We start from the raw sequence: 26,988 nt of genomic DNA, 5'->3' as shown, positions 1-26,988 counted from the left end.
AATGGGTGAGCTTGTGCTGAGGAGTGTTAGCAGGTAAACAGCTTTTTATTTCTAGTTAATCCAGGTTGTTTTTCTTCACCTTCTACTGCCTTTAAAATCGGTAAGAATCATCATTATCCTATAACTAACCCCTCCAAAAGTTGAATATAAAAGTAATGAGATATTTATTTTTACAGCTCAGGGAAAAACAGATATTCCTGAAGTAAGAAAATGCTTTTATCATCAAGAAAACTGTTTTGTTCAATTTTACACAGCTTTAATTAGTGACCTGTCTTGAAGAATGTGTTACAGTTTTTCAATTTCCAATTTCAATTTTTCTTCACATCTTTTATTGACAAGGTAAAGGATATGAGAGTTCACAAAATGCAGCCAGTATTTGTCTGTCAAATGGAGTTCCTCCTTCATCAGAATATGCAAATATCTGAAATATCCGAAATATTTTCACTTTTTTAATATCCTCTGATACTTTGTTTTCAATTTCTTTTGCTGAGTTGTATGCATATTAAAAACTAAGAAAGAGTAAATTAATTAAAAACAATCAAATTAGACTACTCAAAACTAATGATAATTTCTAGGGCAGATGAATAGAAAATTACTTTGATTTGTGTGTTTGTTTCTGATGCTAACATGGCTCAAAGAAACTTTCCTTGTCATAACCCAGTTTCTCCCAAGGACAAGTTTTTCTCAGGTGCAAAGAAGGATTTTTGCAACTCCAGGCACCTTTTCTTACCCAGTATAGCTCTGCTACTTCTAATTCTGCTGCTTTTACTTCTGCTGCTTTTACTTCTGCTGCCTGAATTCCTGTACAGTCCCAAGGTTGGCAGGAGAGCACTGTTGGCCAGTTGAGTTGTTAGTCTTCACAGATATTTCTATTTACTCTTAATTATCTGCTATTTACAGTCACATATTTGTATCTGAAAAAGATATTTTTATCCACTAAAGCCTGAAGCAGCTTTCTTGAGAATAATTACTATAGTTGCTCGCATCTCTGACCATAAATTCTCAACATCTCCCACAAACATTATTGAAAGAGAGTTTTTTTAAATAACAAAGGATAATTTTAAGTGACTTTCCTTTTCTGATGGCCTTCAATTGTCACTTTACATCTTTCTCCAAAGTTCAGAAATAGCCAAAATAGCATTTTAGTGCTTTGCTGTGTTTTGCTCTGACATAGAGGGTGCAGTGGTGTTGGATGATGAGTTTTAGAGCTGTAGTGTGGCAGGCACATCCTTCTCTCTCTCAGGATTTTTCATAGAGGAGCACAGAGAGAAGAAAGAGAAAACAATTTCTATTTCTGCTCCTTGTTTTCCCATGTGGAATGTGTTTGGAGAATTGTTTACCTGGGGTGTTGCTTGGTTGGATTCTGGTGAGGATGGCTCATCCAACCCACCTGGGGCTGGGCTCTCAGAGAGGGGCATGAGTTGGGAGTGAGTTATAGTAGTTAGGAAAAGTAGGAATATAGTTCTAGTATCTCCTTTAAATAGTATATTAACATATTATAGCATAGTTATAATAAAGAAATCATTCAGCCTTCTGAACTAGAATTAAACTTTATTATTTCTTCCCACTGGGTTCACCTACATTTACAATACTGTAGTTCCACTGGTCTGTAAAGCTGTGAATTAAAAATGCCTCACCTAATATTTTCAGTAGTAAAGCAGAGTTCATGATAGCAACCAGAGCACACTACTTGTGTCTTAGATCTTTTGTGTTCCCAAAGTACCTGAAGCTAGTTTTTTCTTGGCTCTGCAGGGTGTGATGCTGAAGTGGTGTCCAGTTTCCCAGCTGGTTGCATAATTCATAGTCCAAATATAGAGCAAATTAGTGCAGATTTCTGACTCTGTTGGAGGAAGTTCAGTTTGGAAGTGATTTCCATGCAGATAAAGCTATAGTGGTCTTGTGATGTGTGTCGTTTTATTCTAACAGATTTTCTAAAGGGCAGAGAGTTGTCTTTAATGCAGTGTTGATTTTTTGAACATAACCTCAAAATTAATTTATTGAAATAGGTGAGGTTTTTTTTTTTGTTTGGTTGGGTTTTTTTTTTTTTTTTTTTTTTCCCATGCAGCTTCACATATAGTCTGATTCTTGACAGCTGTTTTAAAGGAAGGTATGATCATGACCACAAGGAACTGAAAATGGCAATTCTGAAATAAAGGGTTTGAGGCTCTTGGGGGATGGAGAGGGGTGGAGAGGAGCAGTTTGGCTGTGCTGAGAGGCACTGGTGGGGCTGTTCCATGGCACTGCTGCTCTGCTTCCAGCAGAAATGTGCTGCTCTAGTCAAGGTGACTCAGAGAGAAAACCCAGGGGCAGCCTGACTTTGCCATCCCCTTGCTGGAATATGCACAAATGCAAAGAGACAGGGCCCTGGTATTTATGTTTTATGAAGCTGAGCACTTAAAGGCATCCTAATAAACTCCTCCTGAGAGCTCTGCTGGTGCTGCTGTGGTGGCAGCACATGCTTCTGATCCTTACTTTGGTCTTGGGATACCTCTGGGAGTATCCTGGCATTTGCAGCCTTTGCTCTGCACCTTATTGGCCAATATTTGGGGTTTGTGTATTTGGCCAATATTTGGGGTCTGTGTGTTTGGCCAATATTTGGGGTCTGTGTGTTTGGCCAATATTTGGGGTGTGTGATGTTCTCAGTGAGCACTGTCAGGGAGAATCTATCAGGGCACAGCTCTTTGGATACACACACCCCCCCCCTCACTCTCTCCACAGGGACAGACAGCTTTGGGAGTGTCATACTGGGAGTTTGAAATTATCTGTAACTTTGAGAATTAAAATTATTAGGAAAATCCATATTTTAGGCCAGAATAAGACATCCCACATTAGCAAAATGGACAATTTAACTCCAGGTGCAATGGTAGCAATTTGAAATCAGCCATTTGCCTCAGCATGGGAATTTTCTGATGTGGTTCATGCGTGACAGCTCCTTTTTCACTCGGTTATACTCAAAGCACTTAAATTATTCTAAAGATCTCCAGACAAAAATGTTCAGAAAGCTGTAATTGCATCATCCGTGTACCCAGTGCTGACCTTCCAATCTGCTGGAGCTGCACAGGGAAAAGAGAGCGGCTTTGGGGACTGCTGCAGAAACTCTGAGGTCAAATCAAGACTTTTGTTTTCCTGGAACGTGGGCAAGGAGTTCATTTAGCTCAAGTGCCCTTTATGAAAAAGGAATAAGGTCACAGATTGTGCTGCTGCTCCGTAGCTGCAGGTGGATTGCAGACAGTCACTGCAAAAGGGCTTTTTTCTCTTTCTGAATGAGGTGTTTTGGTTAAACACATGGCCTCTGTTTTCCTCTGGAAGAGAAGTGCAGAATTCATGGGGAATGGAGATAAAACCTTGGCTTTGCTGTGTCCTGGGGTGCTGAGGCTGGGAAATCCATTCTGGGCTTCAGAAGAGCTGGGACTGATGGCACAGTCATGAATAAAACCATTTTGTCCTTGTGGTGAGCTAAGGATACAGAGCTGCCTGTCAGAAGTTTTGGAGGCTTGTCTACGTTGTTCAATTCTTTAAATTCCAAGAGATGATTGCAGGTGCAATACCTGAGCCTCAGGACTGGTTTGCACATTGGTATGCATTTAATGTTCTCAACACAATCCAAATAGCCATATTAATTTGCATTTTATTATTTTATTTACTCTGATATCACGTTTCAGAAAAAAATATTATTTTATTGGATCATCATCATCTTTTGAAACTCTTCTGCTGTAATTAACCACGCAAAGTAATGAATTCTAAATTACATTTTCAATTACTCATGACTAAAATTATCTTGAATTTTTTAAAAAATGGGGTTTTCCTCTGGAAAGATTCATTGCTTTCTCAGTGTTGTGGTAGAGCTCTAGATTAGGGTAACTTGATTCTTAAATGTCATGTTTAATTTACTGTTAGGAACATAAAGGGTATACCTGTATTCTGAAGGAGAAAATAGTCACTTCAGCATCATTTAATAGTGATGTATATTTTAAATCAGCTTTTTACCAGCTGGATAAAGTCTGGAAGAACAAAGGAAGTTTTTATGTACAAAGGAAGATTTTAGGTCCCCACTTTTGTATGGATGGATCTAGAATGTGTCTGCACACAGTGCTGGGAATAGAGGACTCTGCAGTTTGGTCACAGATCTGCTGGAAAGAAAAGATTCCACAATTCAGTACTTCCCATGAAATATGAATGGCTTGAGAAATGTGAGATTGGCCTGTTGGTCACAGACTCCTCGGGCTGATGCTGTGAGTGGATGGATTTAAGTGTTTGAGGTTCCAATAAAACAGCACCACGGCACAATGAGGGGAAGGAAAGTAGGAACAGAGGGGAAGGCATTGAAACAGGAATTTAAATTTTTTGAAGAACTTGTAGGGAGCATGTTTAAGACTGTATTTTAGGTATTACTTGGTATGAGGTAGAGTTATTCAATTTTTTCATTAACAGTTTTCAAAACAAAGAACTTTATCTGCTCTACTGAGATGAGAAAAGGCTTCTAGTGAAAGGAAGTTCCATTTTTTCCTCATCATCTGCAGCAATGTTCTGTGAGCACTGAGCTCAGCCTGTGCTGTAGGTGTATCTCCTAGGAGAGATAAAATAGGAGAGCGATCCTTTTAATTAAAATATTCAAGATGTGAGGGTTTTTTGGGCCAGTCTAATATTAAACTTGTAGGGAACTTTAAAGGGAAATTTGGGGAGTGTGGTTCACTTAAATCCACAACAGCATCGTTGTTGGCGTCATTTGTCACTCTCACTTCTACTTACTGCATGGGGACAGCAGTGCCATCGATGGCACAAGTGCCACATCTGTAGCTCCTCCTGGCCCTGCTCTGGCATTCCAAACTGGGCTGGGGAGGGTGGCAGCCCGAGGGGGCTGTGACCCTCGGAGGTGACAATGAGGGGCTGTGACCCCTCAGAGGTGACAGTGATGGAGCTGTGACCCCTCAGAGGTGGCAGTGATGGAGCTGTGACCCCTCAGAGGTGACAATGAGGGGCTGTGACCCCTCAGAGGTGACAGTGCCACCAGTGCTTTGTCCAGGGCAGGTTCTGCCTGTGCCCCAAGGGCAGGGCTGAGCTCCCCTGAGCCCAAGTGCTCACTAAACCCCAGAACTGAGTTCCTGCTCATTTTCCAGTCCTCTTCCATCAGCAGTCTGAGGTCCCAGCCTCTCTCGAATGGTGGGATGGCTCCTCCAAAGACTTTTCCAAAGTGACAGAGCAGAATGGGAAGATTGAGATGGGGAGGGCTTGGAAGGCAAAGGAAAGTTAATTACTTCCTGCAAATCCCAGGTTCCTCCTTTGCCACTGAAGATATTCAGCACTTTTCACAGCACCTTTTAAGTTTTATGTTGAAAACAGCAAAGAAATGGATTTTATGGGTAAAATGGCATCTTGGGGGGGCCCAGAAGTGGTATAAAGTTAGCATGAAGGACAACTCATTCACCTTTAGCTCAGTGTGCATTCTGCAACCCACTTAATGTGAGCGCTGTGTGCAAATTCAGAACTGTTCTGATACAGATCAAAAAATTACACGGATTAAAGGCATGGTGTAAACGTGAGGGGAATGGCAGAGACATGGCTGGAACCCCCTGGCCAGGGGCAGGCTGAAAACACACCTGCATTTATTTGAAATACGTGATGACAGGGCAGAAATGCTGAAGGGGTCAGAATTGCAGTGGGGAGAAAGGAAATGCTGTTCTTGTCTTTCATCATCAGCCAGCATTTCTGCAGATGAAAAGAAGATCTCCAAAATCTTTTGTCAATTGCAGCACAGGCAAGTTAAGGCAAACAACCTAAAATCAAACTGTGCTTTGTAAAATTTTCTTGGTATTCCACAGTGATAGGTTTTCTTGGTATTTCTTGATAGGTTTTCTTGGTATTCCACAGTGAAAGGTTTTAAGATTTTTAAGGAAGGCAAAACTTTGAGATGGTGGTGTGGTTTTTGTTCAGGCATTTATCATTTCATGGCCCTTACATGCTGGTAGCTGGGCTGGGGAAGGTTTCTCAGGTGTTCTGCTCTCCTCCCCTGAGACAGGACCTGCAGGACACATTCCCATCCCTCCTCTTCCATTGGATGGGAATTCCTGGGATGCCCAGGCTGAAACAAACAGATCTGGCATCAGCAAGAGTGATTTTTCCAGGGGTCAGATTAGCAGCAACCTCTAAATGCTGTTTCAAGTTCATACAATATAAATTTTTGGGAATTTCAGGGCAGCATCTGCCAGGATTTTTCATTGCAGTCAGGATTCAGTGGAGCTGCCTTTGGAGCTCGCTGTGGCTCTCGGGGGCTCTGGTGCAATCTTTCACTCGGTGCTCACAGAACTGCTGCCCTGCTTTGTGTTTTCGTGGTAATTGCATCGAGGAGAGGCAATGCTCCATCCATTGCAGAGGCACAGTGTTAACTGATTTGAAGTATAAATGCCAATAAACAGCCCAGGGAATAAAAGATGAGCGGTTGGACACCAGGGGAAGGTTCTGCCCCCAGAGGGGCTCCCAGGGGATGGGCACAGCCCCAAATCTCAGCTCCCAGAGCACCTGGACCGTGCTCAGTGCAGGTTTGGTGTTCAGTAATCCTGCAGGGAGTCACACTTGGGGATCCTTGTTGGTCCCTTCCAACCTGAAATATTGTATGATCCTGTATATAAATAGATTGTCATTGGCTCGCTCTTGGTTTTACAGTGTTCCTGCTGCCAGAGAGAGCTCTGGGGCAAAAAAAAGAAAAAAAAAAAAAAAATCAATGCACAGGCTGTACTGCTTCTGCATCCCCATTTTTCACACCACTGTTAGTTCTAATGTTACTTCCCTGCAGACATGACCTGAAAGCTAAAAATTTACCTAAAAATCACTTACTGCATATCATTTTTACTAGGCTGAAATCACTTGCTCTGTAAAATTGCACAAAGAACATTATTTTAATGCATTATTTTGGCCTGATGGCCCTGGGTGAATAGATGCCTTGATCTTGAGAGCAATGTTGTCTTAAAGTGAGCAGCAGTGTTTCCACAAGGTCACTGGGTTAAAATTCTTCCATGTGTTTTCCCATTCCAGGCTTTTCTGGAGGAGTGCTTGAGGGGTTCAGTTTGTGTGTTTGATCAAAGCACAGGGTTAAAGCTCTGCAGATTTTAATGAAGGCCCCTTTTACCTTCTAAACCTTTTGCTGTACATACCAAGACAAAAAATATCAACTTTTTGCTCTGTGTTTTCTTAAAAATTAGTTACTGCTCCATAGGAAATGCCTAAATGGATGTTCTGTATGAAGTTTACCTTATATATGTAAAATCATTTTCTTTTGCCTGAATTATCATCCCAGTTTACTTTGTAATTCCTAAGGGTTATCAGATGATCATTAAATCTTGATTTTCTGTCAGGAAGAATTAATAATCGTGACTTGTGAATGAATTTAGAAGCAATAGGGGATTGGAGTCAAATATTTGAATACCATTTCAGTGTTAAATCAGTTATTCATATTTCAACTTAGGCTTACTGGTAGATAAAAAATAAATTCAATTCATAAATCCTCCTTTGCATTTGAATATTTTTATTTTTTTACCCCCACAGCTGGGTGAGGATTGCTGCTTGAGTGCTCAGAGCATATTTTCATATACATTCCAACACAGAATTTATGTAGCCGTTTGCATGTATCATATATGATGCATTTTTAAAAATCAGCTGCGTAGAAGAAAATAAGAGCTGATTTCTGGGTGAATTGGTCAATTTAAGATAAGGAAAGCTCAAGGTAAAGGTAATATTTGATAATGTGGCACTGCCCCACCAGGAACTGCCCCTTGGGAGCTCTTATTCTCTCTTTTGTGATGACTTCAGTGGCTGTGCTTTCATTAATTACTCATTGCTTCACTCCTCAATCACTGGAATTAAAACCAGTGACGTGCCAACATTTCCAAGGTGTTTGTGCTCTGTTCCTCACTCTGGGGCCCGCAGAGCCACCTTGTCCCACAGCTTTTGTGGTGGCCAGGACTGCTCTGGTGGCACAGAATATTCACCCAGCACGTGGCTGTGCCAGGCACAGGAGGTCACTTCATCCTCTGCTTTCTCTAGTCCGGTTTTTATTTCACTTACAAACATTTAAAGGCTTCCCTGACACTCTAGGAAAATGTTTTCATCAGCTCTGCTATTCCAAATTAATTAATTTCTCTGCCTAGTTTTTCCTACTGTGACAGATTTCTGATCAGCTCCTCTAAATGCCATGGATTTCTCCCAGATATATTTGTGTACATCTATGCACACATCAGCAGTGGACATATATTCCACATATTATGGATGTGTTTATGGCTTTAGGCTTGGAGTCTTTACAGTGTTTTGAACCCATATGTCATCCCGTCTGTCCTTTGAAAATAAATCACATTTCTTGCCTGTATTTTGTTCTTCTTTCTGTGATTAGCCTGAGCTTGAGGACACACTATTCAGCTCTCACTGAATTTCTGAATCTAAATTTTCTTTTAGTTTCTGTAGCCCAGCTTCAAAAAGCCACAAACTGAAAGCAAAGATGTGTTGTGGATTCAGTCTGAATAAGTACATTAAATTCTAGATGTAATGGCATTAATTAATTAATTAATTAATTAAATGGCAGTGAATCTTTTTGTGGATAACAAGCAGGTTTACTTTGAAGCTACAGGAAAATATTTAGTCAGAAGGTCAAAATCAGTCTGGTTTACTATCATGAAAGTTAGTTTATCTTATTCTGTTTTCCTGTTGATTATAAAAGGTTTTTCTATAAAAATTAATGCTTATACTGTCTAGAATAAGAGCTGATTTTTAATAATGCTTTGCTGATTTATCGGCTTTTTTCCCCATTTTATCTCTAAGGCAAAGGTCCTACCTGAACAAAGGCTTCCTTGGCAGGTGCAATTTTCAGTGGTGGCTGAAAGTTATTCCACAACTCAAGGGAAAAGATGATTGGGACAATTTATACCAACCAGTTTATTCTTTCCTTGAAGTTGCCCTGTAATTTATTTTGTTTCCAATCTTAGCACATGTCATAAAAAGCAAAGCTGAAGTTGCTGTTCGTGTTTTCAGACCACGCACGCTTGAGAGACATCTGTCAATCACTGCAGGCCCTGCAGATCCCAGCTTTGCTATGATAAGGCCACAAAAATAACAAAACAGCACCAAAAAAGCCACCACATCACGAAGCAGTCTGATGGGCTTTTTTTTTTTTCTCCTTTGGTTTAACTTCTGAATTTCCTTCTGTTTTTCCTGTGCTGACTTTTCTCAGTTACATGTCGTTTCCCTCTCGTACACACATTCACAAATCAGTGACACCTCAAGGATTTGTCAAAACTTGCTGCTTTTCTTGGAATGTCCTTACTTGCTGTTACAGAGCAGATCCTGTCAGCCTTGTGCTGGAGTCCATCAGCAATCTAATTAATCAAATTAAGCCAGGAGAACTAAGTTTTCCCAGTCTTCCACTTCCCCCTCCTTCACCACCCTTGCCCAGCTTGTTCTCTGGGTGTTCTGCTGAGATGATCTTGAGAGCTGATTTAGGGTTCTGGAAACCTGATTATGGCTGCTGTAGTTGTGAAAATAATATTAATCATGTTTCACAGCTATTAAATTCCATTGCTGGTAGTTTTGGGAATCCTAGTTCTATCATATCTTCTGAGTCCTCGGGAAGGGGTGAAGATCCCCTCTCTAAAACTTTGGTTTATTTTTTCAGTATATGCTGTAGCCCGTGGGCATATGTTAACTATTCTAAGAATGAAGCTGAATAATAGATGTTAATTTATTTTAATTTTGTACAGTTATTTATGAAGAAGTCTCACTGAAGGGTTCTGGCTTAAGCTTTGAACAGATTAGAAATGATAAATTGGCAAAAAAAAGAGCCCTTTCCTTTTTGAAAAATATCACTGAAACAGGAGCCTTGGCATTTAGAACTGCTAAGAGCGTGGATGTAAATACTAATGACAAGCCCAAAATAACTAATGTTAATACTTATTATTTCTGAGTGCCTCCATGTGCTTGCCAAGAACCCGTGAGTTGATGGGGTGTGAGAAATGTTTGAAAGGGCTTTGGGGATCCATCTCCTGCAAAGCTGCCCAGCTCCTGGGCACCCCAGCCCTGCATTCCTTGGGCAGAATAGGGGTTTTTTTTATTAATTAAAGCAGCAGGTTTGGGCTGCTGGCTCTTGTTTTCCCTCCTGGCTGTGCCCAAGAACGTTTGACTGGGGTTTTGTGATTTTGTGATTTTTGTTCTTAGGTCATTTCCCAGCCCTTTGCTTCACAACAGCCAACAAGACCAAGTCCTTGAACCTCTTTGTAGCCCACAGGAACAGTCACCTGTCTCCAGGTCACCTGAAAGAAAAAGCAGGACAAAACATCTTCACAGGCTGAATTTTCTTCCTTTCTTACAGACAGAGCCCGTATGACCTGAATTCATTTGGGGGGGTTTGTATCCAAAGTAGATTTTGCAAAGGCAGGGGATTGGAGACGGAAGAATCAATGATTTTAGTGAATTAGCTGAATACAGACAATATTAGAATCATAGATTAACCATCGATTCTGTAGGATAAGAATTAATGTCTGGCTCCATCAGCTGTCAGTTATAGGCAGGAAGCTTTTTAATTGCATAAAGCCAGGCTGGATGATAAAGCCATTTCCAGGGAGAAAGAAGGAAAGACAGCTTTACTTGTGGCTAAACTACAAGGATCAGACCCAGCATATCCAGGGCTAAGTGGTTTGCTTAAATGCTGATTCTGTATTTGACCTGGGATTTTTTAAAGATACTTAGTGAGATTTCCAGCACTGCTGAGATGAACAGGAAATAATTCTGCCAGACATCTTTCACTGGGAGAGAGGGAGGGATGAAAAACCTCCATGCTCTTATCCAATCTCATGAGCTGGGGTGGAAATAGGGGTGGAAATAACATTGCTGCTTCTTGTCCGGGGCTGGCTTTGGGAATTTCGGGGTGATGCAGAGATCATGCTGCTTTGCTGGAATGATTTAGACAAGATTGGAGCTTTTGGAAGGATTCCTGCTTGTCCAGAACAGCTTCTCTGCCCCTCCCAGCACTGGTACCTCCCCTCCATCCTGTATCATGCTCAGTCTCTTTCTCCATTTATTTCCAAATTTCCATTTATTTCATAAATTCCCCTTTATTTCCTGCAGTGGCTGGATTGTTGTAAAACAGCTCGGGGAAAACCAGATTGTACCTGTGGATTTAGCTGCTCTATAAGTTAATTGTTAAGTTAGCTGATGTTTTATTTACAAAAATAAGAGTGCTCTGCATTTCTTACAGGCTTCCAAGCATATTACTGAGACTTGGTGGGGTGTAAATTATTTTTCTCGGTGACAAATTGGTGTGAAGACTCTCCCTTTCTTATTTTTTCCATTTTAGAAAGCTGAGGGGTTGTTGGTGACACAATTTAATATGCAAAACAGTCTTCTCCCTGTCATGGATCTCACCAGATAGCTCTTGGCAAAGTGCAGTTAGGATAAACCTGTTAAATATCCTCACTCACACAAAAATCATGAACCCCTCACGGTTGCCTTGCTTTGTTTTTTGCAAGGATTCTGAAACTTTATATCACATTTCCTTATTACTCCCTAAAGAGGTGCACACTTAGCAGATTGAACCTTTTGTACTTCATTATGTGAAGCAGAAATAAATCACTGGAAGTGAAATTATTTGAAAAAAAATCATTTGGTTATGAGCAAACTCAGCAGAAACTGAGAAAAAAAAGTAACTCAGAGGTGTACAAATTCAAAATAATCTGTAAGTGTACATAGATATTTCATAACAAAATATTGCAGGGTGCTGTTAATGCCTTTTTTAAGTTGAGGGTTTGGTGGTGCAAATGAGAATGGAATTAATGTTGTCAGCAGCACAAAATGCTCCCCTGATCCTCCCTGCCTCGTCTGCAGGGGATGGCCCTGGACAAGAAACATCCCCAGAAAAGTGGAAATTATGTCAGTGCTTAAAAATCTTCCCGAGGAGGAAGAATTACTATCTTGTGTAATAATGTATTTTCAGAAGATTTAGAATGTGCTGGAGCCATATTGCTCTATATAATTACCCTAGGCCTGATTTCTCTGTTTCAAAAATGGTGTGGGGAAAGTATTGAAAATGGTTAAATATTACATTTCATTTTTAAAGGAAAAATGTTTTGTTTCTTCATTTAGTCAGTTTATCAGAACTCCAATTAATACTAATTTTATTGGGCTTTGAGAACATTTTTAGATCTTTTTACTTCTACTCAGATTTCAGATGGAAAAGGTTTCTGAAATGCTCTGAGAATGAGCTTAAAATGCTAAAATTTGCTAGATTTAGTGGTGTCTTAAGTGTTGTCTTTAAACTGCAAAACCAAAATGGTTTTCAGCTGCCAATCCAAGTTCAAAGTGACCAGAAATAGAGTGAGAACCATTTTGACTGAGTTACTGCAAAGCTTTGGAATTTCCAGACATCATACAAATAGTCATTACCTATGTCAAATAAAAGACAGAAATCCTGGATATCAGCTGTTTATCATTTTTCCAGTGAAACTTTGCCTGTCAAAAAGCTAAGTTGGTGTTCCTCTGAAATATACATTTATGTACATATATATAAACTTATTTTAAATTATCCAGAGCGTTTTTATTTGACTTTTGGAAGGTCCCTTCTGTGCCCAGGTTCATTCATGTGGGTGAGAGTGCAGCAGACAAGGGATGATATTTTAAAGAGGAGAGGTTCACAGACCTTCCAGCCTGATGCAGATTTTTTGAAGGCACCCTGCTGGACTTTTCCTGTTCAAACTCTTGAATCATTCCCTATTTTAAGGATCTGATGTGCCCTGAAGGTGTTGTGACATTTTCTAATCCTTCCTGCTGGACTTTGCAGATATTGAGGCTCTCTCATGCTGGGTTGGACTTAAAGTGCCTAAGGCTTGGGTTTGAATAAACTCAAAACAAACCAAATAAATCAAATTGCAGTCAGCACTCTGACTCTTTTTTACTGGCATTCCAGGAGTGTGTTCCTGTAAAAAAGAATTAAAAGGCATCTGAAAATACTTTGTATAGTTAAGAGTATTTATCTTCCTTGGATTTTTCCCTTCTGGAGTGAGATATCATTTCCAGCCCTCTGCAAGCATGCTGTTTTATGAAATAGTTATTTGCCTTAAACTGAGTCAGTAGAAGTCTTGGAATATAAGTAGTCAGATTTTCATAGTTTATGGAAAAAAAAAATCTCTGTAACAAACTTTGTAGTAAACCTTTTTAAAATATTTCCTCTACAGTTTGCTTTGCTGCTGCTGAGTAGGAAATTCCAAAATCACAGCTGTGAATTTCATAGAATTAAAACAACTCCATATTTTAAAAAGTCCCCATCCTCACAGAAAATTCCCTAGAGATGGCTTTCTGTATCCAAAGCCTAGAAAACTTGCAAATCAAGTTGTTAAGCTGAAATACAAGCTCTTTTATTTGCTATTTCAGCTTTTTGCTATTTTCTATTGGAAGATTAGGTTGGAAAGTTGGAGGAGTTTGCTGATCACTTTTTAGGTTTTCTTTCCAGTCATGATAAACAGCTGGTTAAGCATTTTTAAGATCATCAAAAATGTAATTTTTTCCCCTGTAAGTTTATAAAATCATGTCCTTGAGTATCCAGTGCAAAAGAAGTACCTGGACAGCAGGAGTTTATCATCAAAGTGCAGCAAAGCCTCAGCCCCGTTTTACAGAAAACCCTGTCTGAAACATCTGTTTAAAGAGGATACAAACAAAAAAAGGTAACAAGTCCTTTGATCAGACATGGAAGTGAACAAAGTGGCCTTTTCTGGTGCACAATGGACAGGCTGCTCTTGGTTTCCACGGATTTGGATGGAAAGAATCAGAATCCCTTGGCTTTGGGAGCTGTGGGAAAGCCCAGGGAAGGTGATGGTTGAAAGGGCACCGTGAATCTCAGTGAGGTGTGAGCTGTTGACACCCTGCCTTTGTTGTTCCTGAAGATGAAACTAGTTCGAGCATGAAAAAATATTCCCTCGGATGGAATAGAAGCAGCTTGTAGTTAAAAGTGTTTATGTACAGCAAAACATAATTCTAAAGGACATTACCAGCTTTAGGCAAAAAATAGCTGATGGATTAATGTGATTTTAGTGGCACTAAGGGTGTATTTTCCTAATCATTTTATCCAGCAGCAAAATTCATCTAAGTTCCTACTCCCACCCCAGAGAGAAACTCCTGGCTGTTTTCTTTCACCCAAGTTCATAATTTCCTTGTCTGTATGGTAAAACTTCTTTTGGACTGGTGCTGCAAAGGAGATCTCTGAATTGGAACAGAACTGGAAAGAAAAATGATGTTTGTTTTGTGGCACAAATCATTCTTTTCAAGTCTAAGGGCTAGATGAGCAGTGGTGGGGATCCTGAAGTCTGTTCCACATGAGAGTGAAGGAGATGAGGCAGCAAGGGCCACCCTGATGAGCCAGGCAGGACCTGTGGAGGGCAGGGTTTGTCCCCAAATTGCTCATTTTTGTGCCTCTCAGCAGTGACCTGTTCTGAGCCTGCTCTGAGCCTGTTCTGAGCCTGTTCTGAGCCTGTTTCCTCCCCCAGACACAGCCAAGCTCCCCGTGCCTTATCCTTCAGTCTCACGTCAGCCTGGAAAAGGCTGCGGAACAATTTAAACCCCAAACTCCTCCTGGGTACCTTTGTGCTGCTTCCCCTGCAGCCCAAGAGAATGTGAATATATTTCTTATATATTTCTTCATTCTTTACATCCCCACCTGTTGTGGGAGCTGAAGGAGGGGCCTGGTTTAGTCCCTCTGCATCTAGAGAGAAAAAAAACTCAGAGAATTTGGAGCAGCAGATAGAATAACCCTCCTCAGATACAAGTGTTGATAAATAGAAACTATTTTTAAGCTATTTAGGGACACCTCGTTGCCCTCTCCCAGCATTAAGTGCTTCTATATTTTTATTCTTCATATGAAAAGAAAGGGTCAAATTCTGTTTTACGTGAGCACGGGGTTCTCACACTGAATCATAATGGAGTTGTCCGTGCTCAGCCAAGAAAGAAATTAGACTCCTAAGTTCTTAAAAGTTATTATATTTTACCTCAGAGCTTGCCATGTATAGTCTAAATTACTTTCTTGTATGAATTATTTTAATAAGCAACAGTTTCACATTCACATAACCTGCACATGCAAATAATATAGATTAAAAGTCACTTTCAGGATGGAGTTTTCTCAGTTGGGCTGCAGAGAGGTAACAGGTGGTGGTGAGATCATCCTGCCAGGCTGGAACAGGAGCTTTTCTTTCATGTCCTGTGCTAAAATTCAGATGGGCACAGAAAACCATGGCCTGTGCCAGCCGGCCATGCAGGAGTGATGCCGTTTCAAGTTTTCTCATAGCATATTCAATTCCACTTAAATATTGCAAAATGCTGAATTGTAAATGTTAACCTAGCCATGAATAAAAAATGCTGATATTTTATTTAATCAAAAAAAATTATGGATATTCTGCCTTTATTGTATTATTTAAAATATTTCATTTTACTTGTAGGCTACAAGTTACTGCAGAGTGGGTTATATATATATATATATATATTTATATATAGTAAGAATATTTTTCTGATGCATAAAAAATACAGAAGACTGACTTTTGCAGGCTACAAGGAATATTGCCACTGTCTGGGTATGGAGAAAAATCAGTTTACATGAACAAGGAGGAAATAGCTGCTTTTCAGGAGTGTTACCCAGCTCCTGGTTTGAAAGAATTTCCTTTTTCTCGCAGTCTTTGAGTTCACTGCTGAGTGCAGAGGACAAAGCAGCTGTGCAGGAGATGTGGCTGCACTGTTGGAGCTGCTGGCAGAGGAACCTGCAGTGGAGCTGGGGTGTCAGCCTGACTGCTTTAGGGTGCAGTGGGGTCAGGGATGCAGGGGGCACTGGGGTGTCAGCCCAGTTTTTATCAGGACAGATGCAGTGGGGTCAGGGATGCAGGGAGCCCTGGGGTGTCAGCCCAGTTTCTATCAGGACAGATGCAGTGGGGTCAGGGATGCAGGGGGCACTGGGCTCCCTCCTGTGCTCTTCATATTCAGAACCTATCACTGCTGTATTCCTTGTCCTGCTTTGTAACCTCACTGTCACCTCACCTCCAAAGCAAGTCCGAATTGTAGGAGTGGAGGTGTTAATAGGGGAGCTAGGAACAGACATTTTAAATTTCATTATTGATGGGGAATACAGCGGATTAGCACCAGACAGATCTCTTTAAAATGTGAATTCATGTTTTTTTTTGCAGTGTCACATGCTTTTCCTTAGCAGAGAAATAGTAGGGACAATTAAAACAGGAAAACACAGTTTTCACATCTGCAAATATGTCCTGTCTGACATGAAGTGGTTTTTGAGTAGAGGCTCTACATCTACTTTTGGACAACTACAGAAAGTGTGTGTAGGCATGAAAGAAGAATAACAATCTCTGAGTTTTGAGATTTGGATTCTTTCAGTACTGAAGGAGACAATTAATTTACCCTGAAACTTGTTTCACCCTTCTGATTCATCAGCTAAATGTTTTCACTGTGCAGGAGAGGTTACAAATGAGAAGTTCAAGGGAAAAGATATCTGAATAAATGTATTTTTATTGCCAAGGATCTCTCTCTCTTTTTCTTTGTTGCTGTTACTTAGTCCTGACCTTGCTGGATTTGACACATTCGATTCTCACGTGTCTTATTCTTTTCTTTGAGTTGTTTTATGCAGCACTTTCATTTGTCTCATTTGGCTTAAAACAAATCATACGTTCATGTCCTAAATGTTTCACTAGTCAGAATAATTAAGTTGATCAGGTCTGGGAGAATTGGAAGGAGAATAATAGGGTCACTGAAGCATTCAGGCTCTAATGGGAACCTGAGTTCACTCGGATATCAAATCTAATAATTGCCTTACACCTGTACACACTCTCCCAGTGAGCGAGGTCACATGAATGGTTTAGTGCTTTCAGTACTGTTTTGAGGGAATATTCTGCTTGTAGAACACTAAGTTGTTTTGACTTTTTTCAAGAACTTTTTTCAAAAACAAGAACTTTGTTCTTGTTTTTATGTATCAGTTGTAGCTTAGCTGATTGCTCATCTTTATGCACAAGGAACTATTTTCACGTGACAATCTCTTATTAAAAGTAGAATGTGATTAATGTATTGCAAAACCAGATTTAATAGCAATCAAAAAAGTAAGAAGACTATCATCTGAGTTTCACTGCTATCAAACAATTTATTAGCCAATTTAAATGCACTGTATACAATTTAACAGTATTCAAAGGCTGAAACTGAGTCTGTAGGTGATTATGTGTACTGCACAGCAGAAGGATTCTAGGGATATTCATAGCCATGATTGCTCCTTGAAAAAGGCAATTTCAGAAGAATGAGGTAAAAATCAGTATTACTTTGTGAGATTTTATGGGAAATGAAGCAATAATTATAACTCCTCAGTCTGACTAAATTTGTGATAAATCTCCATGAATGCTGGTGGTACAGGCTGTCATAAAAATTCGAGAAAATTTTATCACAATCAAGAATAAAAAAATACTGCCTAGGAAAATGACAGCTATTCATAGCAGGTTTCAGTAAATTCCAGCCTCAAATGCTGGTCACAGTGCTGCTTGTTATTGGAGCGGATTTGAACTGATGCAATCGTTCCTCTTCATCTTCTTTTTATTTTCCCACCTTTATAAGTTTACCTCTCAGCTGAGAATTCCAACTGAAAAAGAAATGGAAAATGGCTGTATGTGTGCCTGCATTGTGCTGACATGAAGGCCTATTTTTCTCTGTAATTTTAAAGGCCAATTACCCTTGGAGGAAAGGAGAAAAATAGATTGATTTGTCTTGTAACCCCTGAGGCAGGCATGTGTTGTCTCCTGCTAAGGCTTTTCCAGTGCAACTCTTGTGGAAGAGCTTTCACTGCACATCCCAAGTGGTGCTATTAACAAAGAAAGCAAAGGCAAATTAAAATATTAAACAGATCATTTAAAGGTTTAAGGAATCTTATCTTACTGGGCCAATTCTTTCTTTGTTTTTCGGGTGGTTTGGAAATCTTAAGGCCCGGAGTAAGCAATAGTGAAATATCCTTTAAACTGATTACTTGAAAATAGAGTTTACAAATCCATTTTTTCATCCTACAAATGCTGAACTTCAGCTGTAAATAGGGTAAGTATTTATTTCTTTATTGGAATTATGATACAGATGGCCAATATGCTCAATTTGGGTTGCAGCAGTGTGACTTTCATTGTGCTGCCACGCTGGATTGGCCGTGGTCACAGCTGGATTGCGCTGAGCTGCTAAATGTCATCACACATGCCATTTAGCATTAAAACTTCCCACATTATTCCCTTTTAAAGCATTTTTTTGTGTCTAACACACAGGACACAAATAAATGGGTTTTCTACTGATGTTCTGCATTTTCCTTCGACTCAAAGGCTACAATTAACAGTGCCCAGCAAGCTGGGTCTGAGTGGCAGCACAGAGATTAGACGTGGCTTTGTTCCCTTTTAATCTGAGTGAAACTCTTTTGTGGCAGGGCTTAAATTCTCTAACTCTCTGTATTTTAGACCTGCTTCTGTACTACAGCACTGCTGGGTATTAACAAATTTATTTAGCAAGTTAAAGAGGATCCAAACAGCCACACATCTTCTCCAGGAGAAATTGTTCACACGGAATAGTCTGGAAACCTGAAAATGAAGGTGCTGTGTGTTACCTAAATGACTTAACAGCTCTGAAGGCAGTACTTCTGAACAGAACACGACACTCCTGACTCCTGCAGATAACTCAGGAGATGTGTTCCTGCTTTTTTTCCTGAGGAGGAGCCATTCAGCCTTCAGAGACATCCTTTTAAGTGCTGCAGTTCTCCTTAGTGCTTCTTCTTCATCCGTATTTCTTCTTAAACCTTTTCTTCCCCCTCAACGCCTTACAGATCAATGGATTTGTAAATATCCCAGCAACCAGGAACATATTTTTAACAAATGATGTCTTTATAATTAATGTGCTCAGCTGTGCTGTCTTGATTTTGGGGGCTTTAAAAAACAAACAAAACAAAAAAGTGAACACCAAAACCATTTTGTTCTTTTTTTTTTTTTTAACCTAAGGGTAAGTTTCTGTTTCTCTATCATAACATTTATAAACCCAGGTTATCACTCAGCTTTCACATGAAAGTCTTGACCTAAACCAAAATAAACCAGGATTCATAGAATTTGACCTTACAGCTCCAGGGTTTGCTTGAAATCTCGATGTTTTCTTTGAAACTGATGCTAAAATAACCTTTTTAGCTGGCATTTAACTTTGATTGTTGAGAATTTGAGATTCTGTTTAGCAAAAAAACCCAAAAAGCTGAGAACAGGGATGTTGGATCACTTGATCTGTTCTCATTTTTGGTTACAGAAATATCCAATCCAAGTGAATGTCAGGTGCCCTGGTGAGATGGTTATAAAGGGCCAAGGTCAGATTTTGCCAGGCATGTTTAGGTTGAAATGAGAGTGGTTTAAATACTTAATGATTAACAGAAAACATGTTAACTGCACAGTGTTTCTTAACCCAGTTAGAAAAGTGTTTTATTTGCTTGTTTCATTGCTTGGCAATAAGGATCTTTTGAAAAGAGCTATTTCAGCCCTTTTTCTGCAGTGTTATTTCGGCTGTATTTCTCCCATAACTGATTTTTACCTTATTGCTATTCTTTTTCTCTATAGGCCATACATTCTGAAAGATCAATTTGAAATCAAATCTCACAGAGATGGAGTGAATCTTACCAGAATTGAGGTTAGGAGAGCCATTTTCTCTCAAAAAGGGTTTTGCTGCAGACAGCGACAGCAGTTTTGATACTCTTAATTTCCTTTCCTGGCTTTTTTCTCAGCTGGGATCTCCAATAATGTCAGAGGGACAGGCCAGGCAGTGCCACAGGCAGTGCTCAGTGCTAAAGAGGTGCTGGGTGTGGATGGATTTCCCTGCTGGTTTACTCTGGGTCAGTTCTGCTTCTGCCTCAGAATCCATTCCATTTTCCAAAAAAAATTACCTTTCATTGTGGGGAAGCTAAAGGTGATGAAGGCGCCTGCAGTCCATAAAGGAAAATAATAATAATAAAATAAAAACAGCAATAATAAAATTAAAAGTACAACCAAATTTTTTTTATTATAATTTTTATTTTTAACTTGGGTTGTTCCTTCAAGCAGTTGGTAATGTGCTGTTACAGCAAATGATGAGCTGGCTTCAGTTTTCCCTGTGCTTGGGCAGCTCCAGGAGAAAACTGAGGTTACCCAGGCTCAAGTGAATGGAATTTAACCTAACCTGTCACAACTTTAATCAGTGACACTAGAAAATATTTGGTTTTCCTGATCAGAAAAGAGTGTACTCGTAAAATAAAATTCGGGTTTTACTTTTTTCTACAGAGTAAATGCCAGTGTCATCATCATTATTAGATGAAGTGTTTGATCCTTGGAATCCACCTGTTGTGGCACTTTATCCATTTAAAACCTACTAAAATGAGTTGCTTTCTCATTTTTTCATCATTCCACACCTGTAGGAGATTGTCTTGCTTTCCTGGCTGTTTTTCCTGCTGCAGTGCTTGGGACTGCAGGAGTATTTTTCCTTTGGTTGCTCATGAAAACAAGATGTGTTTCAGTAGGATTTCCTGGTGAACAAGATTTTACATGAATGAAGAAATAAATGTTTTATGTAAAGGCTTTCATTGATTCCCCAAGGCACGGGCCATACAAATTCCCTTACAGCACACATTTCTGTCTCTTTTGCATAGGCAAAACTATTTCAAAAAGATGAAATTTTAAATATTTTATTAACTGCTGAGAGTTCTACCTTCTTGCTGTGATCATTTTCAAGGCAAGTCAAACCAGGACCTCCTTTCTCTGAGCATTGAACAGTTTTAATTATTATTGTCAGCTGTGGAAAGGTCAATTCTTTCACCTTGAGGAGGTGATTTTGGAGGGGAAAAGGAGTCAAATCAGGTAGCAAGCCCAAGGTAGCAGTTTGTAACACATTTATAATTTTAATATCAGGGCTGAGAGATAATGATAGAAGAGAACTTTTTGTCTTGTCGCAGGATAATGCAAATTCCAGTCAGGTACCTTTGAGGTATGGTTTTATAGACTTTGTCTTTTCCATTATCAGATATCTCAGTGTCATGACCAGTCCATTGGACTGCACAACATCTCTATTAATACTAGCATTGATTGCTCATAAAAAATAGGGTTTATAATTAGGAGTACATAAAGTTACTACCTGGAAGAGTGGATAAGGAGAAAATGAAATGAAAAAGTCACTTAATCTTAGTACTGCAGTTGTGCAAAGTGCCATTTATTTTTCTCTTCATATAACTGAGTTCTGTGTTGATAACAAGCTACTGAGTTAATAAATCTGTGGCAGCTATTGAGACTTCTCTTTTAATAACAGAGCTAATGAAGGAGCATTAAGGAAGGAAATATAGATTTTGCAGGGTTTATTCCCATCTTGGTACTGTGCTGAGTGCAAGAAGACTTGAGCAAGGAATTGTTTTTATAGCAAAGCCCATCTGTTTTTTGCATGGTCACTATTGCATTCCAGGGTTATGTGTATTAAAAAGGAACTGCTGGTTTGATTCCTCAGCATTTAATTTTATATTTACTTCATTTTCATTTGATCCAGCTAGCTAAAAGATGGAGATTATCTTGTGATATAAAATCTGCTTTGTTTTCCAGTTTAGTCCTTGACTGTTCTACCTTTCCGTGCTCTAAGATCCTTTAACAGATTGAGAGGCCACTTTGAAGGTCGTGTGTTCACTCCTGAGCTAGATGATAATGTCTGTAATGGGAGCAGGGTGGGTGTGCCCTGCTCTTAAAAGAAATGGACTTCTAAGATTAAAGTGAGAAATACAATTCTCTCCCTGTGGGGTTACCCAGAAGGCCTGGCTGGTACACACAGAACCTGTGATCATGTTTTCTAGTCATGTGTGCATGTTTTCAAAGTACACCTGAGCCTTTGGGTAATGACTTTGCTTTTCATTTCATTTCATTTCATCTACTTTTAACTTACTCTTATTTTCCCTCTCCGTCTTCCCCTAACAAAAGGAAATAGTTTCACCATTTATTGATGTTACAGTTGATTTTATGCCAGAATAGTCAGTCATGTTTATGAGACAGACTTGCTTTGAGTTGTATTCAATACAGTCTGTTACAGAAAAAAAGGTAAATACAGATGTTGGAGACAGCTGAATGTGCATGTTGAAAGTGATAGAAATTTAATGATTTTTCTAAATTCTTGCTCAAGTAATTGAAATGCCAGCCCAGCCCAGTTTCACAAGGCATCAAGATATAAAACCATAGGAAACTCTTTGTTTTAACTTAACACATAATGTATTAAGAAAATATTTTGTTATCACGTGAAGAAGGAAATAAATTTTTTTTTTTTCTATTTTGTTTTGTGGTTTTGTGTTTGCCTGAAGTCCCAGCCCAGCTTTGCAATTGCATGACGGTAAAAAAACTGAAAGGAGAACATCTAACAAAAAAAAAAAAAAATAAAAATCAACAGTTCTTCGACTCTGTTAATCTGTTTTTAACCGGTGGAGTTGATGGGTTGAAGCAGTGTTGGAGGGCCACTGAGAGCAGGTATCACTGCACCCTTTGCTCTCGAGGAGCAGCAGCACATCGGAGCTGATGACTTCCCTTCCTTTGTGCTTTAATTGCCAGCTCTTAGTGACACTGCAACCAGCCTGGAGATTTATTCCCATGCAAAACAGATTGACTTAGGGTAATTTGAATACGTTATGCATGGCTAGGTTCATTAGGAAGAGGAGGCAAGGCAGAACTATAAAAAGAACTAATAATCTTGCTAAAGGAGCCGTTAATTCCCCACAGCATTGGAGACACTTGCAGCAGCAGGGGAAAAGGAGGCTGATTGTGCAGCCTCTGTTCCCTGTCCAGGAGCAGATCACACACATGATTTTCTTTCTCTTCTTTAATTTCCTGCCCCTCTCTGGCTCTGCTGGGTTCGAGCAGAGCCTGAGCGTGGAGGGGCTCTGGAGGTCCAGCCTGGTTCATGGAGCTCAGGCAGGCCTGGGATGGATGGAATATCTCTGAGCATGGAGCCCCCAGCCCTGTGCGTTTGTCTCGGGGTTCTGAGGTCAGGGTGACCCCGGGAAATCAAAAAGAATCTTTGCTTCCCTGGCCCCACAGCCAGAGAAGGAGCCTGGAATGGTTCCCATTGTGTTTCAAGGTTGTTTATTCTTCTTATCTAAACATTCTCTCTCTGACCTGCCCAGCTCTGGCTAGCGAGGAGGCCGTGGCAGTCTGCTCTCCCTCTCGGGTGGTGTTTCCCATTTATATCAAAAGTTGTGTACAGTCTGTTTATTAAAAAGCAGCAATATCTGACATCTATGTTGTGTGTCCTTCTCTTAAACCAATAGAAAAGTGTCACCATCACACCAAGACATGGAGAACAAAAGAAGGAAGAAGAGGCTAGGGCACGCCCAGATTCTTCCATCTTGGACGCCTGAATTACATTCTAAAAAACCTTAAAATTCTACTTTTTCACCCTGTGTCAATTCACCTATTACATTACTCAAACCCCTGTGGCTTGTAATTCCTCATACAGAGTTGGCAGCTTTTTCCATGGGCTAAAATCGAAGCCACAGGTGTTTTTGACTTTGTGCCAGGGTCTAGAGGCTGCCAGGGCAGCCAGAGGGATGTGCTGGACTCCACATCTCCCTCTCCTCTTTGCACCAAAAACACCTTTTTGGCAGCCCTGTCCATGGCTGTATGCATTGAAAAAGGCATGGCAAAATGAACAGAAGAATTACAAACCCTGCTAAAATCACCTGTCCTGGGGCAGTGCCCAGTGCCCTTCAGGAGGAGTTTGCTGCTGCTCAGTGCCCTGTGGCCAGCTGGACTCTGGTGGGCAGAGCCTGGCTGTGCTTGGCACCATCCCTGCAGGTGCTCACACCAACTGCTGGATGCCAGTGGATCCCTGCTCCAGCCTCTCCCAGGCACTCAAATTCACCCAAAACCCAGCTGGCACAGAGGCTGTGTGCCCCCAGAGGTGAGGATGCCAGCCTGGTCAGGCAGGGAGAAATGGCAATCGTTTCTCACAGTGGCTTGTGAGACTCTTTAGGGAGCTGTAGGAATGTGATAACTTGTTAGTATAACCAATCTGCAGGTGGTGTATTTCCACTTTGTTTTTCTGTTATTCTCAAGGACGATGTGAGAGAAAGATGTTTTTATTAACTAGCCAATCCAGTAGAATGTATCACATCGGTCTGTATAAGCCAGAGAATCCTTTGTATTAAATCTTCTTTTTCTCCTCTTGCAGTTTGATCTCTGGTCTGTTCTTGTGTCATTCTTGGTGCAAGGGTGACACAGAGGTGTTGTGGCCCCAGCTCTGTGCCCAGCCCTCAGCATGGCACTGCCAGGGCACAGGCTGGGCTGAACCTTTGGGGAAAGCTGAGTGCCTGCAGTGTGCCTGGCAGGTGGTTTTGCTTCTGAAGTGACTTTGATGCCTCAGGATTTGAGCTTTTCTATTTTCCATCTATTTGTAATCCTGCAGCTCTTTAGTGTATAATTCTAAACTCCATGCACAGTGTGAGCTGCTGTGTCCCATTCTGGGCAGACACAACAATTCCTCTCCAGGCCTGGCAGTCAAGGACACCTCACTGCCTCAGAGCCCAAGAAATTAAACAAAAGTGAGTTTAGGGGGCAGCAAAATTGGGGTAAACTACTACCTGAAGCTCTAATTGGAAGATTAACCCCCAATATGCAAATGGACCAAATTTATAAAAGTGTGAAAACCTGTGGTCCATTTTTGGGTGCAGCCCCTTGGGGACTTTGTCTGCCCTAAATGTACCTGAAGATCCTTCAAAAAATATAACAGCTTTTATTCCCTTAATTCTGCCTGGCCTCTGTTTTCAGGTAGCCCCAAAATGCATCAAGTTCTTTATGATATTCCAGCCCTGTGTAAAAGTCCCAGCCCTCTTTTGGGGCATGCAGGTCCTGCAGCAATGTAGGGACAGAAATGCTGCAGAGCAGCACCTGAACAGGACGTGGGGGAAAAGGTCAAAAAGAAGCAGCCACAAAAAAAAAAAGAAAAAAAAAAGGAAAAAAAAGAAAAAAAAAAAAAGAAAAAATGTGCTTGGCAGGAGCTCATTGTCAAAAAGAAAGATGCAAACCTGCAGAACATTGAGTGGGAGTTAATATTCTGCCCTTTTGTGTGTGTGTGTGTGTGTGTATTCATGGCTTTAAAATTTTATTGTAAAGGCATTTAGGAGCATGGCTGGTACTTGGTGATTGTTTTCCTGTGATAGAGATGTATTTATTATTCATTGCAATAATTACTGTGTAATATTTTATACTAAAACTTGTTCACGTTGCACAATCAGGAAATGCTTAGGAAGTGGCTCATTTAACTGTTCTATTTTTAACTCTGTTCCAAATTATAGTGAGAGGTGTTTGGGCTTTTAGGCTTGGAGCATCTAGCAGGTTTTCAGCACTGCACTGGTCAGTGCATTCTCATGAAACTTGAAATGCATTTTTCCAGAGATTCTGTGCATACATTATTTATAAAATTTGAAGGATTTTTACCCAGAATTGTATTTATTACGTGCTGTTTCCAAGGGGACCGTGTTTCAGGATTCTCCTAATGCTTTTATCACCCAGCTTCTCTGATCAAGAAAGTAATTTATTGCTGATTGCAGAACTCTTGAACTCAGTCTGGCAGCTGCAGTGTGAAACTTCTCTGATCCAGTCTCCTACTCACTTATTTACATATCATTCAGAATGATTTTCAGGGCTGTTTGAAAACCTCTTGACATTGCATTATCCGTGTTTCAAATCTTGTGGTGATTTGTTTTTTTCTCTCTTTTTGTTACAGATAACAAACGAGTAACTTTGGAAAGGTCTCGTTCTCGACACAACGGAGCAATTGCAGCTGTATGATTCTTCTGATGCCAAAGAATTAATGAATTGTCTTATTTACAATGGATGTGCTTTGGGAAGAGTTTGTCATCCAAATTGGCAATGATCATAAAGGAATACTGGGATTGATTAAATGAGATGGTGTAAGAATATGTAATTTTAAAACTGTTGCTAAAAAACATCCACATACTGTATCTTATTAGCCCAACTACCAAGATCTGTAAACAGTGTTAAACAGTAGGGTTTATATCTTATTTTCTTATGTTATTTTTTTTTTCACCCCTTTTTGTTTAAGCTGGCAACTCACATGAAAGGAGTTGGGGATTTCTAGGTTATGTTTTATATGGGTAAGAAAATACACTTCTGTTGAAAGAGTATAGCTGTGGATTCCATTTGCAGTTCTGATTTGAACATGAAAGGAAAAATAATAAAATTGTATGTTAATAAATTCAGAGATGAGCTGGTCTACATTATCAGAATCTTTTTTGTAACCATAAAAAAGCAACACATAGCCCCAGTGAGGTTGCTGAAAACCTTATCTCAGTGTAAAGCCTGGCGGATTCAGCTGTTTCAGCTGCCAGTAGGATACACCACATATCTACACTTTTGGTGATATGATGAGGTGTAGTTACTTATCACTGCTAAAAAGAAAAAAAATATTAAATAAAACAGAGCATAGGATTTTTTCCAAAATTATATCAAGGGCAGAATATGTTTTTAAATGTATCTAAGGAGGGATTTTTCTAATTGTGCACTTATATATTCTTTATAAAGCTATTTGGGGGAAAGTATGATTGTCCTATTTTGATGATGCTAGAATACCTGTGTATAGGTTTTTAGAGACAAGCTACACGATGAAGTTTTTCAGAACTGCCTCTGAGTTTTTCCTCTGTTTCTCAGGTAAAATACGTAGCAGGGTCTCCACTGGTGGATTTTAATGCTGAGAGTTCAGCAGCTCCCAACACATTTCCTACCTGGAGCACTGCCTAGCAGTGACCAAGTCTGATTTTTGGGAGGCTCCTCCCGTTCCCCTTCGTGTCCAGGCCCTTGCACTGCAGTTCCTGGGGTGAGCAGCTGCCCCTGGTTGTCCTGGCACTCCCTTTGTCCCCTTTGTCCCCTTTGTCCCCAGGGCAGAGGCCAGCCTGGCTCAGGCCACTGCCCCACCCTGGCC

At 40.2% G+C, this 26,988-nt stretch overlaps 1 protein-coding gene across 5 annotated transcripts in view; it reads left to right on the top strand.

Moving 5' to 3' along the window:
• The window catches only part of DIAPH2 (diaphanous related formin 2), a 165,256-nt gene extending 138,985 nt beyond the window's left edge, over positions 1 to 26,271 (top strand). For all 5 annotated transcript variants that reach the window (XM_077786471.2, XM_077786470.2, XM_077786469.2 and 2 more), the window contains one exon: positions 25,774 to 26,271. In XM_077786471.2, the coding sequence (XP_077642597.2) occupies positions 25,774 to 25,838 (65 nt within the window). In that variant the 3' untranslated portion in view covers positions 25,839 to 26,271. The remainder of the gene's footprint in view (positions 1 to 25,773) is intronic.
• Positions 26,272 to 26,988: the final 717 nt, after the last annotated feature.

The sequence above is a fragment of the Lonchura striata genome, chromosome 4A (assembly GCF_050655825.1).
Source record: "Lonchura striata isolate lonStrDom1 chromosome 4A, ASM5065582v1, whole genome shotgun sequence".
Classification (NCBI taxonomy): Eukaryota; Metazoa; Chordata; class Aves; order Passeriformes; family Estrildidae; genus Lonchura; species Lonchura striata.
This window is presented reverse-complemented; position numbering and strand designations above follow the sequence as displayed.